This window comes from Ovis aries, chromosome 11 (assembly GCF_016772045.2).
Source record: "Ovis aries strain OAR_USU_Benz2616 breed Rambouillet chromosome 11, ARS-UI_Ramb_v3.0, whole genome shotgun sequence".
Lineage (NCBI taxonomy): Eukaryota > Metazoa > Chordata > Mammalia > Artiodactyla > Bovidae > Ovis > Ovis aries.
Window position 1 is genome coordinate 61,631,253 of NC_056064.1, and position 16,956 is coordinate 61,648,208.

At 48.1% G+C, this 16,956-nt stretch overlaps 1 protein-coding gene across 19 annotated transcripts in view; it reads right to left on the reverse strand.

The window, feature by feature from the left end:
• The window catches only part of CEP112 (centrosomal protein 112), a 313,262-nt gene that overhangs the window by 159,219 nt on the left and 137,087 nt on the right, over positions 1-16,956 (reverse strand). For 18 of the 19 annotated variants that reach the window (XM_027973978.3, XM_027973977.3, XM_060395895.1 and 15 more), the window contains 2 exons: positions 14,736-14,843; positions 3,034-3,216 (listed from right to left, as the gene is read on the reverse strand). In XM_027973978.3, coding sequence (XP_027829779.1) covers positions 3,034-3,216; positions 14,736-14,843 — 291 coding nt within the window. The remainder of the gene's footprint in view (positions 1-3,033; positions 3,217-14,735; positions 14,844-16,956) is intronic. The other variant, XM_042256535.2, reaches the window with a different exon arrangement.

Sequence of the window (16,956 nt, forward strand, 5' to 3'; positions counted from 1 at the left end):
GACAAAGCTCTCCTAAGGTGATCGCGACAAAACTGTGCATCACCTTTATATTGAAAAACATGATGGCATCAAGCAAATCACTCACCAGAGGGCCTTCAGTAAGTGGAATCTGGCAAGTGAGAAATAGTTGCTAATGAGGTTGTGAATTTCTGTATGTCTTGACATCTACTGACGTCCCTCAGGGACATACCAGACTGAACATCTTATACGAAGGGGGAAGACAGTGTGCATGTTAGCAAATTAAGTATCACAACATAAACTAGCCCACCACTGAAAACCAAGGAATTATGATAAAAATATATGCACAGAATAATTAGCTCAATGCACCAAATAAAATAGAGATGGTAAACTGTCCTCAATGGTATTACTGTATCTTGTCGTTTCTCTATAAAACAGAAATTGCTAGAATAACAACACACTTCTAATAATTATAGAGCACCTTCATGAAAGGAGCTCCCGGTTGTCATGGTTCACCTGGAGGCAGATGTCTGTACTTTATAACACTGGTTTTCTTATTAGTACACAACGGATTACATGTTCAAAAGGAGCCAAAAGTAGATTTTTTAGTACATTGCATTCAAGAACCTGATGGATGAAAAGCAGCAGACAAAGCTGTAACGCCCCAAACAGAGAATCCCCTGGTGCTCTCTCGGCTGAGGTTCCAACCTGTCCTTTTTACAAAATGGCCTCCACAGCTGCCGACCTGAACTGAGCATGCAGCGCCTCCCCGGCCTCAGACAGAACACCGCACCGCCGATGTCTGCAGCCGGCCTGCGGCTCCCGCATCAAACCACGGGGCGGCCATTTTGAAAAAGCATCTGCTGTTCCTTAAAACACATGGCACTTTGGGCTTTTTTTGAAACTTATAAATGTAGTTCAGAACCTAAAAGGTATTATACATTATTTAGACCACAATCATGAAAAGATCTATTTGGAAAATTTAGGACGTACCTGAGCAAACTGAATTAATAGCCCCAATCAATAGCCAAAAATGAATACAAGTTGTTAGCATTTTGGTATATATGATTAGATGTTTTAAAATATAGCTTACTGACAAGAGTTTTTTTTTAAAAAAACATGTTCTCTAAAAACAATTTAGTATAGCTTCTGCAGAAAAATCATTTTTCATTTTGATCCAGAATGCATTTAGCCTAAGTTTCCATTGCTCCCTTGCATTCCTGGGACAGCAATTCCAATTCCAAGAAAGACAGAGAATGTGAGAAATACAGTCATATGCTACAGCGTTTGAGGAGGTCAGATTGATACTTCAATTAGAAGAAATTCAACTGATGACATTGCTATACTCTCCCCATGGCTTAATTGTATCTAATGATTCCAAAATCTCCCTTTTGTTGTCACTGAACGAACCGCACCCTACACATGGTAGATAGGACATTCGCAAAACCACACAGATTCCCTCTAAATTTGGCCTCCGTTTGTGTTGGCTTTCCACAACACCACGAAAATAGTTAGAAGTTGGATAAATTAATGTGTTTCATTGTATCAATTACTCTACCATGAAACAGACCCTACACTGACTCAGAACTCAAACACCTTCTCAAAGGAGACGACGGTGAGGCTTCCTATCACCTTCGAAGGAGAGTGTAAGTGTGAAAACATCCTTAATAAACTGCATGACTGACCCTCAAAAGACCAGCGTGCTTCCTGTGAAGGCTCTCATGAGGTCGGGGCAGAAACACAGCTCACGTTGATTCCGCAGGAACCACCCGCCTATGCTGGTCCCATCGCTGCTACAGTGACCGCCTCTTAGTTAACAAAGCCCACAAAGCAGATTCACCTGATTTTCCGAGAAATCCATATTATTGACCAGGAAAAAGCCTGTGCTGAGTATATTCATATTGCCTCCATCGTTATCCGAAAGTAAAAGACAACTCAAGGTCAAATGAAAGCGATCAACAACTCCTATTCTTTGCCTCCTGCCTCCCGCCCTGACTCGAGTTCTAACACCTTACTTAATCAGCAGAATTTGTACGTTCAGATAATTATAAAATTGTTTAAACACATCTTCAAACAAGTAGAAGGTCTATCTCATTTGCTTAAAAATTATATTATTTGGGGAGGAATGTATCTGAAGAGAAGCTTGTGAGGGGTGTGGATAATATGGTGAGATTTCAGTGGGAAAGGGGTATTTAGACCTCGTGGATGATATGGTTTTGTTAGAAGAGAAAATTATCTTTTTATTGTTACCAATTGCTCTTCAATTTTTCTTTAATGAAATTTCACAGCGACCTCCCCAAGAGGACACACTAAGGCCTTTGATTATATATACCCTAAAGAGTGTATCGTTCCACAAAGAAACACACCCAATAAGATTTTTTTTTTCATCTGAAATTTATAAAGATAATTTTCCATGCTGACAGTGCACATTTCATCCATAAGTTTGAAGAGTCAAATGCTACCACAGCTGGGGGTTATTCTGCCAAATGGCTTCCAACAGGGACTACAGAGATGAGGCTGGGAGGCGTGTGCATGTGCGTGTAGGAGAAAGCGGCAGACCTGGTGGGAAGCAGCCCTTCTCTGGAGGCATTTTTATCAATTATCATCTCAGCAATCTAATCAAATATAGAGTCTAAAGGGAAAAAGCGACACTAGGAAGGAGAAGCAAATATTAAAACAGCTGCTTGATTACCTACAGAGATTAAAACAAAAAGCAAGGAGTGAGGCTGATACATTTCCTAGGGATTTGCTAAGGCTGAGGGGAGGGGTAAGGGGCAGATACCTTAAAAAAAAAAAATCCATCATGAAAGGAACTGAGACAAGATTATAGAAAAGGGGCCAAGTTATAGCGCGCCATGGGATTTTTAATCTGGCTACCTGTGGTTTCTGTAGTTACAGCCTTATTCATCCCCCCAAAACACGGGGGTGGGGAGAAAACAAAAAAAAAATCACATTTCTATGTCAGGTTTGCAAATGATCAAATAGCGTGCACCAACAAGAATAACAGGAAAACATGAAACGCTGATGACTGTTCAAAAATGGATACCCGCTTCATCAAATATCATTGGTAATTACCTGTGAGTCTCGTTTCTTGAACTCTTGGATTTGATGTTCGTGCTCCATGTTGGCAGCGCGGAGCTTGTTCTCCAGGTCTCCGACTCCCCGTTCGTGGTCTCGGGCCAGGCTCTCCTTCTCCGCCTTATGCTGCTGCAATAGGTGCGTCTTCTCCTGCTCATGCTCCAGCTTCAGCTCTACTATCTGATTGGACAATGAGGACAGTTCATCAACAGAACATCCTTGTCGTCATGACAACTCATGGACAGCTTAATTCTTCTCCAATTTGCCCAAGTTGGAAATTTTATTTTTTGCGTCATCATTCCCTCACCCTTAAAATACTCTCACTGGGGGGGGAGGGGGTGGGTTTTATCTAACCTCCCAACATTCAAGACAGTTGGGCATATTCAGTAAATCCTTATGCAATCTATTGACACAAATGCCTGAACATTGGAAAAAAAATTATGTTGAATGCGAGGTGTCTCCTCCCCAAGAATTTGGGTATCACTGACCAGCAACGTTTGAAAATGGTTAACAGTCAGGACGCTTTGCTTTTTGCTTAAATATATACACGTACAAACAGCAATTAAATCGGTCTGTTTTCTTTATGGTTTTCACATAAAAGATCGAAGCTAAGTACGCATCTGGATTATTGTATATACAGTTGTCTTTCTAAAAATAAAATGATAAATCTCAAAGCTCTATTATCTCGTTGTCAGCCACGGGACACCAACACAAACAGATGTGGTGTGCTCCAGGGGGCACCTGCTGCGCCGCCAGCCCGCGCCATGATTTCATAAAAAGCACGCCATTCTCAGGGTGCTTTCCCAGTCCACTCCACGCTGGAGACGGTGACCTTGGCTGGTCTGAGCCGCGCCCCGCTAGACTGAGTGGCAGGCGGAGACCGAGGGCCTGGTCGCCGCAGCTTTGATACTAATCCTCCGGGCTGCACACAATGGCACCCTACCTGGCCCGCACACTATAGCCGGCCAGGCTGCCTTTGAAGCAGGTGCTGAATGGGGACTGCAGGACGCCAGCTTCCCCAGTGAACTCCAGGCCACACAGCTGCGAGGAACAGTCACTTGGATTTTTCTTCAGTTTTGGTGGATTTCAGGGGGAAAAACTGCTGTTATCGAGAACATGCGGCGTTATTTTCGGCGTGAGACTCCATCTTCAAAAAAGCTAACAGTAGGAGCCTGCTCCAAATCAATCTAGTTTCCTGCACTGAATCACCAGACTACCTTATCTTAAAGCTATAGCATTCATTTCTCCAGGCGTGCAGCCTACACCACACTTCAGGAGCTATTTCCTTTGGAGATTTAACACTCTCATCTTCTAATTGCAAATTAAGAAACAGAATGCAGATTAAAAGTGCTTTTAAATGTAGGTTTCAAAACAGTTTTATTATTGTTTTCTTTGAGAGTAGGAAAATAAATGATCAATTCCTGATCACTCATTCATTTTTTCTACTATTTAGAACAAAGTGTCCTAATTATTGAATACACATACATATTGAACAAGATAGCATATAAAATAATATGGAAATTTTTTTATTTTGCATCTGAGAACAAAGATGCATGCTAGTGAATTTATATCTTTTAAAAATGGCAGATTTTTCTTTCATATTATTCCATTATAGGCAATAAACAGAAAAATATAAGTATTCTCCTTATACACTATGCCAAGTGGAACAGTTTTCTATGATTATTTAAAATAAATGTGCATGGTTGACTCTGTGAGTCACACAACTACAATGTTAATCCCAACAAAAAAGAGAATATAAAATTTTATTGACATTACTGCATCATTTTCAGGCAGCCAAGTAAATGAATTATTGAGTTGGGATATTTTTAGAATAGTCTTGGACACAGTATTATTCCTGTTCAGTACTATACTATCAAGCATTATAATAATGAAATTATATATTTTAGTAGAAGATTTAAACATGTAACAAGGAAATCAGTTCAGTCACTCAGCCCTGTCCGACTCTTTGCGACCCCATGAATCGCAGCACGCCAGGCCTCCCTGTCCATCACCAACTCCCGGAGTTCACTCAGACTCACGTCCATAGAGTCAGCGATGCCATCAGCCATCTCATCCTCTGTTGTCCCCTTCTCCTCCTGCCCCCAATCCCTCCCACCATCAGGGTCTTTTCCAATGAGTCAACTCTTCACATGAGGTGGCCAAAGTACTGGAGTTTCAGCTTTAGCATCATTCCTTCCAAAGAAATCCCAGGACTGATCTCCTTTAGAATGGACTGGTTGGATCTCCTTGCAGTCCAAGGGACTCTCAAGAGTCTTCTCCAACACCACAGTTCAAAAGCATCAATTCTTTGGCGCTCAGCCTTCTTCACAGTCCAACTCTCACATCCATACATGACCACAGGAAAAACCATAGCCTTGACTAGACGGACCTTAGTCGGCAAAGAAATGTCTCTGCTTTTGAATATGCTATCTAGGTTGGTCATAACTTTCCTTCTAAGGAGTAAGCGCCTTTTAATTTCACGGCTGCAATCACCATCTGCAGTGATTTTGGAGCCCCCAAAAATAAAGTCTGACACTGTTTCCACTGTTTCCCATCTATTTCCCATGAAGTGTTTGGACCGGATGCCATGATCTTCGTTTTCTGAATGTTGAGCTTTAAGCCAACTTTTTCACTCTCCACTTTCAATTTCATCAAGAGGCTTTTTAGTTCCTCTTCACTTTCTGCCATAAGGGTGGTGTCATCTGCATATCTGAGGTTATTGATATTTCTCCTGGCAATCTTGATTCCAGCTTGTGTTTCTTCCAGTCCAGCATTTCTCATGATGTACTCTGCATATAAGTTAAATAAGCAGGGTGACAATATACAGCCTTGACGTACTCCTTTTCCTATGTGGAACCAGTCTGTTGTTCCATGTCCAGTTCTAACTGTTGCTTCCTGACCTGCATACAGATTTCTCAAGAGGCAGGTCAGGTGGTCTGTATTCCCATCTCTTTCAGAATTTTCCACAAGGAAATAGAAGGAGCTAAAAAGTTCTACTCATATCTGATTCTCAAAAGTCTCAAAAAAAAAAAAAATGAAGGGAATGGGTGTGATTTAAAATTGATAGAAGGCAAAATATTTTACGATACTCTAAGGAAAAGTAACTGATAGACCTACAATTAAGGCAGAAGAATAACAGAAGTTTTCCCCCAAGAAAAGACGTGAGACCGGGGCTGGCTGAGGGGGACTAGCAACGGTGCAGCCACGCTCCAGGCTCGATGGCCAGCGCCCCTGCACAGAAGCGCCGAGCTATCTGAGGAGTTCCAACAGGCGGGATGGGGTCCTGCTCATGCTCACATTTCAGTTCATTCATTTTCAGAACCAGGCACAGATGAGAGAGAGATAAAGGCACCTGAGGCCTAAAGAGAGCTGTTCATAAACTGAACTGTTCAAACAGTTTGCTGTTGTGCCAGGGCCTGCTGCTCAGCGAGACTGGTCAGTGAGCAACCTCAGGGCTTTCTGAAGCCTTTGCAAGTGAAATAGCTCAGTCCTGACTGCCCAATCCAGTGCTGCCTGACCAACTTCTAGACATCATAAGCCCTTCGGTTTCCTCACTGTCATCAATTTCAGGCAGGGGGGGTCCTCCCCAGATGAACAGTAGAGTCCAGGAGAAAACCCCTAATGTTTCAGGGACATTTAAGGATGATATTCACAATGCATCATCAAGGTGGATTGTGTTAAAATTCAGCCCAGCCCCCAAGTGTGGATACATGTCCTTGGCACGTGGGCACGTCTCAACAGTGAACTGAGGCACTGTGTCCCTTCACCTGGAGCTACTGCACACGTCTAGCTGACCGCAGTCATGTTTAATGGAGTTCACAGCAACCAGGAGGTGGCATGGCAGGGACTGTGTGGAGGATGGGACAGCAGGCGACATCCGCAGGGACGACAACAAGTCTCAGCAAGGTCTCCGTGTCAGTGCTCCAGGGGGAGGAGGCCCATCACCGAAGACCTCTGTGCTCACTGAGTGATGGGCCTGGAACTGGCTGGGCATGAAAGCAAACTGGCGAGTCATCTGGTAGCCAGTCCTCTGTGATCCTGGACTCAACAGCGGGGGCTGGGGCCGGGAGAGAAAACTGCTGTATTGCGTAGAAATTGCAAGGTTGACTCACAAGGAATTATCAAATAGGAGACCAAGAAGGATGGTGCTCCACCCACGACGCACCCTCAGCACACTCCGGCAGGGATTCTGAGGCCCCTGAAGGCACAGACCTCGCCTCAGACTGGATCCTGCCACAGTCTGACCACGGCCTCCTCCCTCCACCGGAGGCGCCACACAAGTGCCTGGGGCAGGAGCACAGGCCAGGCCTGAGAGACCGGGCCGGGCGGGCTGGACGGCCAAGGCTCTGAGGGTCTCGAATATGAACCCTGAGTTCTGGGAACTGTTCGACAGCAAGCTCAGTGTGAGCAAATGCTGCCTGTTGCTGTTCAGTCACTCAGTCGTGTCCAACCCTCTGTGACCTCCTGGACTGCAGCCCGCCAGGCTCCTCTGTCCACGGGATTTCCCAGGCAAGAATCCTGGAGTGGGTTGCCATTTTCTTCTCCAGTACTACCTGAAGACCTGTTAGCAATCTTATATTATTAACCTTTAAAAGACAAATGGGATGCAGCAAGTCATTACTTCTCAGTACACGTTACATAGAAGAGCAACTGTCCCAGTAATATACCTTCAAGTCAGAAATCCCAAAGCCAGAAGAGCAAGTGACGGACACGACAGAATGACCCGACGCATAGAAAGGAGGAATTACGGTGCAAAATATGAGCTGAAATGAGCTCAAGGTCACCCGATGACAAACCACATCTGCAAGCCTTGGTGCGCGATGAGCTGCAGCTGCAGGAGGTGGGAAGGAACGCCCTCCCTGTGCTTCCTCGAGGAGGAGGAAGGGGAGTTGCCAGCTGGGAGCCCTGGGGAGAGCCGCCCTGCAACACCACCATCTCCGCTCTCGGGTCAAGTGGCTGCAAGCGTGAGAGCCCAGAGCCTGGAGAGCGTCAGAGGTCCCGAGCACAACATTCCTCTGACTCCAGGGGTCCCCCAGCACCCCCACGGCCGCAGCTCAGCCGCCGGGGCGGCCGTCCCCCAAGCCGCCGCCGCGGGAGGGCAGAGGGGCGGCCCCGCTCTGCCCCCTGCGCTACCTGCGCTGCTGCCCCCACCCTACTGGCCTGGGCTCATCAAGGCGCAAAGCCCTTCCTGCCACCGCAGCGGCCAGCTGTCGGCCTCCATCCAGCCTCCCGGCCGCGAAGCCCACACAGCTGGGGGCCCAGGTGCTCACCTCCTGCCTGCGGCCCAGCTGCGCACAGCATGGGAAGCTGCACCCCCCACCGCCGCCCCCAGGCTGCTCTCGGCATTCCTGCCATTTCCTCCCTCCGGTGCCCATGGCTGGCTGTCGCTGCGTCCCTAGCTCAGTCCGGGCGCTTCCTCTCTGTGAGTCAGCGTCTGTCACAACTGTTTGTCCACCTGGTCGCTCAGCTGGAAAACCTGAGTCCCCTCTCCTTCACGTGCCATTCCACATCACCAGCAAGCCTTGCCCGTCTAACATCTACAATGAAAGGACACGCTCGTGTAGCGGGCCCTGCACTCAGATGCGGTGTTTCGCTGCATCTCCACGCGGCGGTCATGGCCTCACCTCACACTTCGTCCTCAGGCTGGGGGGCCGTGGGCTCCCCACCGCCAGGGCAGACACCGCCGTGCACACCGCCACATCGAACCACCATGCTGTGTTTGCACGGAGAGGCTGCTCAGTAAACGTGAATTAAGTGATGGAGGACAGGATTTGAGCTCAGACGCCGAAGGAGCCTGGAGAGTGGGATCATCGCTGAGCCATTTTACTACTTAGGAAACGTTTTTCTAGTATCATAGAATAGTTTTCCTATTGTATTCAACTGCAGAAAGCCTCAGTTGCTTCAGTCGTGTCCAACTCTTTGCAACCCCATGGGCTGCACCCCACCAGGCTCCCCTGTCCATGGAATTCTCCAGGCAAAATGGCATGAGTGGACTGCCATTCCCTTCTCCAGGGGATCTTCCCAACCCAGGGATCACACCCGAGTCTCCTATGTCTCCTGCGTGGGCAGGCGAGTTCTTACCACTGTGCCATCAGGGAAGCCCCTTGTAAAATGAGGTATCCCTAAAGTAAACCGTCTTCATGTGATGGTCACCGAAAAAAACCACATTCATCTTTGCCCCCTTCAATCTCACTTGAGGGAAAGGTGCCATTTGTATGAACCTAGACAATAACAATTCCAAGCCAAGAAAAGGTGGGGGGAAAGGGAAGAAGAGGTGGGGCGTTAGGCACTTTTCACCAACGGCCAACGCGGTTCTGCGAGCTGGGCTCCCAGCACTTCACAGTCTGAACGCCAGGATGCCAGGTGCCTGGAGGACCCATCTGAGCTGCACAGCACAGCTGCATGCCTGGACCAGGTGGCTGTGGGGGGAAGAACTGAAAGACCAGGGTCTGCACTTGTCTTCACCACCACCTAGGAGCCCAGTGACCGCAACTGAGGCTCAAAGCTCATTACAAACTTAAAAGAGGATAATCGAGAAAGAGAGACTATCTTAAGAGAGGATGATAAGGTGAGCAATAAGACAGAAAAACAGGGGCATACTAGACACAGAAATTAATAAATTACACAGAAAGCCATTCTGAAGGATTTTTAGGGAGACCTGCACATCCACGGTCAGTAACCTCACCTGAGGCCTCACCTCCCGACAGAAACTCCACTAAGCTGCTGCTGCCAGAGCAGCCCCCCATCACCCATGCCGTTTCAGACAGCTCCCGCCCGCCTTGCCTCCCCTGTCCACCTGATGCCTTCAGTGTCAACAAACAGTGTTCTCTCCTGTCGCAGAGGAAGCCCTCAGGAGTCAGAACACCCTTGCTTTCCGACTGCAGATCACAGACCTCTGTGCCTGGTGCCCCCCCCCCCCCCACCGACAGCCGAGGCCCAGCCCTGCCCCCACCCGTGGGTGCCGCCCCCCCACCCCCCCGTGCTGGGCCCCCTTCCCTGTCTCTGCCCTCACTTTCTGCTGTGTCCTTTCCCAGTGGAGACTAACAGTCTGATTCAAAACAGGTCCATGTTTTCAGGTTATATCACCTAAAAAATTTCGGTGATATTTACAGAGAAAAACTGGGAACTGCATGCTGTTTCTAAAACATCTCAACTGATCTTCAAATGTCCCAGTCACACTCTCATCTTCTATAATTCCTGGCTTGTCTTTGCTACCAAAACATTTTGTTCTGAACAGTGGTGCCGTGTAAGGATTGGGCTGTCCAGTGTTTTTAATCATCCTCAACAGTAAGTGTTTATTCTTCCTGGAGAATCTGGCCACTTGTTTATCTGTTGAACTGCATTTCCCTTTAAAGGCTTTGCAGGGAAAAGAGAAGACATAAAATATAAGATTAAAGAATGAAATGTTGGAATTGCCAGAAAAAAAAATATCTCCACAGTTCAGGAAATCCTAGCATGCCTGCTTTGTTGTTTGTTTCCAACTTGAGTGAGGCTTGTGAAAAGACAATCAGAATGGTCTCTCTGTTCCAACGGGTCATACAGGAAAGAAACAGGAAATCTTGATGAAAGCTTGGGCTTCGCAGGATATTTGTGTGAGTGTTTATCCCATGTGTTTGATGTTGTCTCCACATCTGCACACTTTATGCCTGCATTTGGGCTGAAATGTTTTAAAATACCACTCTGCTTTCTTCACTTCATTACAGTTCCTGGCACTGGGCTCTCTACGTGGGAGGGGCTCACGAGTCGCACTGAGTAAGGAAATTGAGGCCCAGAAGGCACCAGCCATTCATTTCCTCTGGATGCGGGCTCCCTCATTATAAAATGTGAGGATTAGACCGGATAAGTGCTTCTAAAACTTTTCCACCAAAGCATCCCTCACAGCGGCGAAGATGAATAGTACCCCCCTGGGATCTGAGGGCTCAGCCTGGAGCAGACTTTGCAAACTGCAAGTTGCTTTGAAATGCCCTGTTTTATCCTACAAAATTCATGAGAACTGTACATTTTACAAAACAGGAAAAGTCTCTGTTTGTTTTAATATGAACGTTACCTCAATAGTAAAACCACTTCGCTTTCCCACCAAATAATCAAGTGAGTCCAACACTGTAAGATGCAGGCATCAGCCCCTCCACCCCAGTACTCACGCAACCCAGGGGTCGCCTACCCGGGCCTGCGAAGCTGGGGCTGGTGGTCGGCATGTACATCTCCTTCCAGAGTGAAACGCTGCACCCACAACACTGAGAACAGTAAGACAAGATGACGGGAAAGTTGTCATCCTTGCACTTGAATGGCAGGCAGAGAAGGCAGGCGGATGCAGAAAGGTGTGTAGGTTAAGGACTCGGAGCTGCCTGCAGTTGTCCAGAGCCACACGAGGGGGCCAGGGTCTGATGGAAGGTGCGGACGATCACCGATGTTGGACCTGGAAGGGACCCTCTGCCCCCAGCACTCAGGACAGTCACCTCCATGCACTCAGGAGGGAAACTTACTTTCTCACGAGACAAACTACTGCACATCGGAATAAGCCTTTAGGAAAGAAAGACCTTGAAACGATTCAAAATGTTCCCACAATACCATTCACCCAGAGGCTCAATTTCTGTCCCCAGACACCCCGGGGGCTGTTAGCGTGAAGAGCACAACTCAAGTTCACGTCCACGTCCAGCCCTGTCACCTGGTCACTGGGCGGCCCCTCTGGCCAGTAACCTGCCCACATGAACTCAGTCTCCGTGACTGGGAGACAATGGCGCTGCCTCTCAGTGCGACTGTGAGGACGGGAAGGGGCTGAAATCTGTAAAGCAGATAGAAGTGGGGCTGGCCTGGTGTGTGTCCTCCTGATGGCACACGATTACAACTACTGTGCGGCTTTCCTGGTGGCTCAGCTGGTAAAGAATCCTGGAGTCAGTCCCTGGGTCGGGAAGATCCCCCGGAGAAGGGAATGGCTACCCACTCCATATTCTGGCATAGAGAATTCCCAGGACTCTATAGTCCATGGGGTCGCACAGAGTTGGACACGACTGACTTTCACCACACAGACCAACCGTAAGACTTCCCTATTACAGGCCTGGAATTTAAAAATACGTAACATGCAACGCTCCCGAGTCTCATCCTCTCTTGGCAAATATCCTTACTTCTTGAAATACGCCTCTGACCTATCCCCACACGTCCTTAGTTCTGGAAACTCTCCTCTGAACATGTTTGCGATTTTCATCATCCTGCTGAAAACGCAGTGACCAGAACTGACCTCTCCTCGAGACCTGATAGGAGGACGATCCAAGGAGACTACCTTTTACCCTCCGCTGCTCCTCCTCCCGAGTTCTTCCTCTCTTTCTGGTCACTCAGAGCCGGCCTCCCCCGCACCCCACAGAGGCTCTGGTGACTCTGGTCACTCAGAGCGGGCTTCTGCCCCGCACCCCACAGTCGCACCCACCGTGGGCCACCCGCCCCCCCGCCCCTGCTGCCCAAGGGCCCCGCCCACGACTGAGTGAAGCCCCGCCCACGCCCCGCCCCGCCCCGCCCCATCCCCTAGGGCACCTCCCACAGCTGAGCAAAGCCCCGCCCCCCACCCCTGCCCCACTCCCACACCCCATGGCCCCCCCCACGGCTGAGAAGCCCCGCCCTCCACCCCTGCCCCACCCCTCAGGGCCCCTCCCACGGCTGAGCGAAGCCCCGCCCTCTGCCCCTGCCCCACCCCCAGGGCCCCTCCCATGGCTGAGAAGCCCCGCCCTCCACCTCTGCCCCACCCCCCAGGGCCCCTCCCCTGGCTGAGAAGCCCCGCCCTCTGCCCCTGCCCCACCCCCAGGGCCCCTCCCATGGCTGAGAAGCCCCGCCCTCCACCCTGCCCCACCCCTCAGGGCCCCTCCCACGGCTGAGCGAAGCCCCGCCTCCACCTCTGCCCCACCCCCGAGGGCCCCTCCCATGGCTGAGAAGCCCCGCCCTCCACCCCTGCCCCACCCCTCAGGGCCCCTCCCACGGCTGAGCGAAGCCCCGCCCTCCACCTCTGCCCCACCCCCGAGGGCCCCTCCCATGGCTGAGAAGCCCCGCCTCCACCCCTGCCCCACCCCTCAGGGCCCCTCCCACGGCTGAGCGAAGCCCCGCCCTCTGCCCCTGCCCCACCCCCAGGGCCCCTCCCACGGCTGAGTGAAGAGGAGTCTGTTCGGCTTCCCCTCGGGGAACATGGTGGTGCTGGCTCGCGGGGACACGACTCCGTGCCTATCTTTCCTCATGATACACTTCCAGTGTTAAATCGTCAGCGGTTTGGAGTGGTCAGGGGAATACCATTCTGGTTGATAGAATTTTCAGCTTAAAAAGGGGTTTTTAAAAAGTTTGTATATTATCAGGTCAATAAATATTCTCCTAACACCTCCAAGCTCATAGTCCTGCCTCATAAGTGACTGTCTGTGTTATAACCTCACCAGAGCCATGACAGTCTCAGAGAGGTGCACTAGGCCAAAAATAATCCCTGAGGCATGCTTCTGGGGCTCCGGGGGATGATAACTCTGGCCCATCAGAGGGATGATAACTGGCCAATCAGTAAAGACCAGGAAACTCCTGCAGCCAATCAGCCCTTGCCAACTCTCTGTCTTTGTCCTAAACCTATAAATACTGCTGTAATCCAGGGCTCCGGGCTCTCCTCAAGACTCCACTGCGCTGGATGAGACGGGAGCCCTGGCTTGAGCTAGAAATAAAACCCCTTTATGCTTTTGCATTGCTGTGGACGTCTTATTCTCTCAGTTTTGGGGACTTAGACTCTGGGCATAACATCTGGAAGCTTCACTCTGAGCAAGGGTGCTGATGATTCGCTCACGACACAGGAAGAAGAGAAACAGGCTAAATCTGCACTGACCTGAGACCTTTGAGTGGTTTTCCAAAAATTCCTATTATACACTCATCAAACATCTATATAATTTCCTTTTTATGAAAATGAAATAAAGATTGATGCAACAGTGTATGGATTCTATCAATAGTATGAATCCTTTGAATAATTGATCAATTTTCCTTATTAAATATTTTTGACCAAGACTATAAAACACAAAAATCTGGTACAGCTTCAAATCTATGACTCCGAGAAAAGCCTTTGAAGCTTAACAGTCTTTCAAAGGAGTTTATACCAAATTTATTTTTACCCTAAAAAAAGGGATTGTCATGTTAAAAAGACTACCACAGGGTGGAAAGTAGAGCATGTAGAAAAGAATCAACCATCTAAAAAATAATCAACATCATTGTTTGAATATTTCTGTCTGATTTTCAAGACTAAGGATAATTGGGCCGGAAAATGTAAACATTTTTCATGACTCTTAGTAGATGCTACAGAAATTTTTTTGGCCAAGTTAACTTAAAATGCCACTAGCGGTATATAAAAGTGCCAATTTTACAAAACTTTTGTCAACTTTAGATGGTACATCACTTTAATTTGCATTTTTACTAACACCAAGGCTGAAGATATTTCTACATGGTCATTTACTCAATTTACTTCTTATATATCTTTCTTTCCTTTGCCAGTTTATTTATTGGGACATTAAAGATTTTCTTATAATCTGCGCTACTTATTTATATGCTAATTATTTTATTTGTTACAATTCATTAATTTAACAAAGGGAATCACTGTTTGTCTATCCTAAGTGTTTCTGCCGTGTAGACACTGTGCTAGAGGGGGTCGTGTGGCAGAGACGAGCGCACGGCAGCCCCAGGGCCTCAGGCCGACGCACCTGCTGCTCGTATCTCTGCTTGGCGTCCTCCAGCTGCCACAGGAACTCCCTGGACTGCTTCTCACGGAGAGACTTGGACCGAGTCAGGTCTGCTTCCACCCTTTCCATCTGCAGAGTTTAAAAGTCAAATGTCAAACTTTCAAGTGACAAATGGCCTTGCATATTTTTGTCAATTGCACATTCATTAAAATGATGGATTTTCAACACCTCACCAATCGTAAGCTGAATTTAAAGATGATAAAATGGTGACAGGTGTGTCCACTTCTCTTGATAGGTTTAACAGTTTCAAATCAGGGAATTTATCATTGGTATATAGTTGACTAAACTTTACTGTGACAATAATATTGTGATAGAAATACAATTTTGAACATCCAAATACTTACTCAACATGGTTTTATCAAGGCCTTGCTGTGTGCTGAATGGGAGAAAATATTTGCAAACCATCTATCTGAAAAGGTACTTGCATCTAGAATATATAAAGAAATCTCACAACTCAATAATAAATGGGCATCACTCCACGGGAAATAGACGGGGAAACAGTGGACACAGTGTCAGACTTTATTTTTTTGGGCTCCAAAATCACTTCAGATGGTGGCTGCAGCCATGAAATTAAAAGACGCTTGCTCCTTGGAAGAAAAGTTATGACCAACCTAGATAGCATATTCAGAAGCAGAGACATTACTTTGCCGACTAAGGTCTGTCTAGTCAAGGCTATGGTTTTTCCAGTGGTCATGTATGGATGTGAGAGTTGGACTGTGAAGAAGGCTGATCACCAAAGAATTGATGCTTTTGAGCTGTGGTGTTGGAGAAGACTCTTGAGAGTCCCCTGGACTGCAAGGAGATCCAACCAGTCCATTCTGAAGGAGATCAACCCTGGGATTTCTTTGGAAGGAATGATGCTAAAGCTGAAGCTCCAGTACTCTGGCCACCTCATGCGAAGAGTTGACTCACAGGAAAAGACTGTGATGGTGGGAGGGATTGGGGGCAGGAGGAGAAGGGGACAACAGAGGATGAGATGGCTGGATGGCATCACGGACTCGATGGATATGAGTCTGAGTGAACTCCGGGAGTTGGTGATGGACAGGGAGGCCGGGCGTGCTGTGATTCATGGGGTCGCCAAGAGTCGGACACGACTGAGCGACTGAACTGAACTGAACTGAACTGAAACGAACTGCAGTGAAACCCAATTTAATATTGGGCAAAGGGACTGGAAGACATGCCTCCAAAGAAGATACACCGATGGCCAACAAGCACATAAGAAGATGCTCAACACCACTGTCATCAGGCAATTTCAAATTAAAATAGCAACCTGCACTTCACGCCCACTAGGATGGCTGTAATCAAAAAGCCAGATGATAACAAGGATTGGTGAAGATGCAGAGAAATCAGATCCCCACAAGCGCTGGTGGGGATATAAAACGATGCAACCACAATGGAAGACAAGTTCACAGTTCCTCAAAAGATGAACCATAGAGATGATGCAGTGAGCCCACATGGATTCCCTAAGAACCAGGAATTCCACTCCTAGGTGAGAAACGAAAAACATGATCCATACCAAAAACTTGTATTCAAATGTTCATGGCGTAACTGCCGAAAAGGAGACAACCCAAACGTCCATCAGCTGATGAATGAACAAAACGTGGCATATTCATACAACGAGACATTATTCAGATGAAGTACTAACACACGTTGCAACATGGATGAATCTTGAAAACAGTCTTCAAAGTGAAAGAGAACAGGCAGGAAAGGCCATGTATTGCACTGTCCCATTTGTGTTAAATTCTCAGAAGAGTCAAACCCACAGAAACAGAAAGAGGACTAGTGACTGCTAGGGTGACGGGGCTGGGGGTGGGGTTTTTCTCGAGTGATGATAGCTGCACGGCTCTGTGACTCTATCGGAAACCACTGAAGCATACACGTGGCTCGGCAGCTTCCAGATTCAGCGATCAGAGCTCTAAGGTGACCAGCACAGGCCCTCAGGCCCGGGATCAGCTCTGCTGAGGAATGTCTAAGGCAGGCACGGTGGAGGATGTGGGTTTCAGGCATTCTCTCCTCCGGCGGGCGCTCTTCGCGTCAGCCCTCTACCCAGAGGCCTGTGGCTTGGTCCTTGGGAGCCACCCCTGTGGCCTGGATGCCCTGGCACCTCCCCAATGGCTGCGGCTACTCACGAGGCAACTCCGCTCCTCTCTGTTGGAAAACCCTCCGTGTTTCTCTCTTCCAG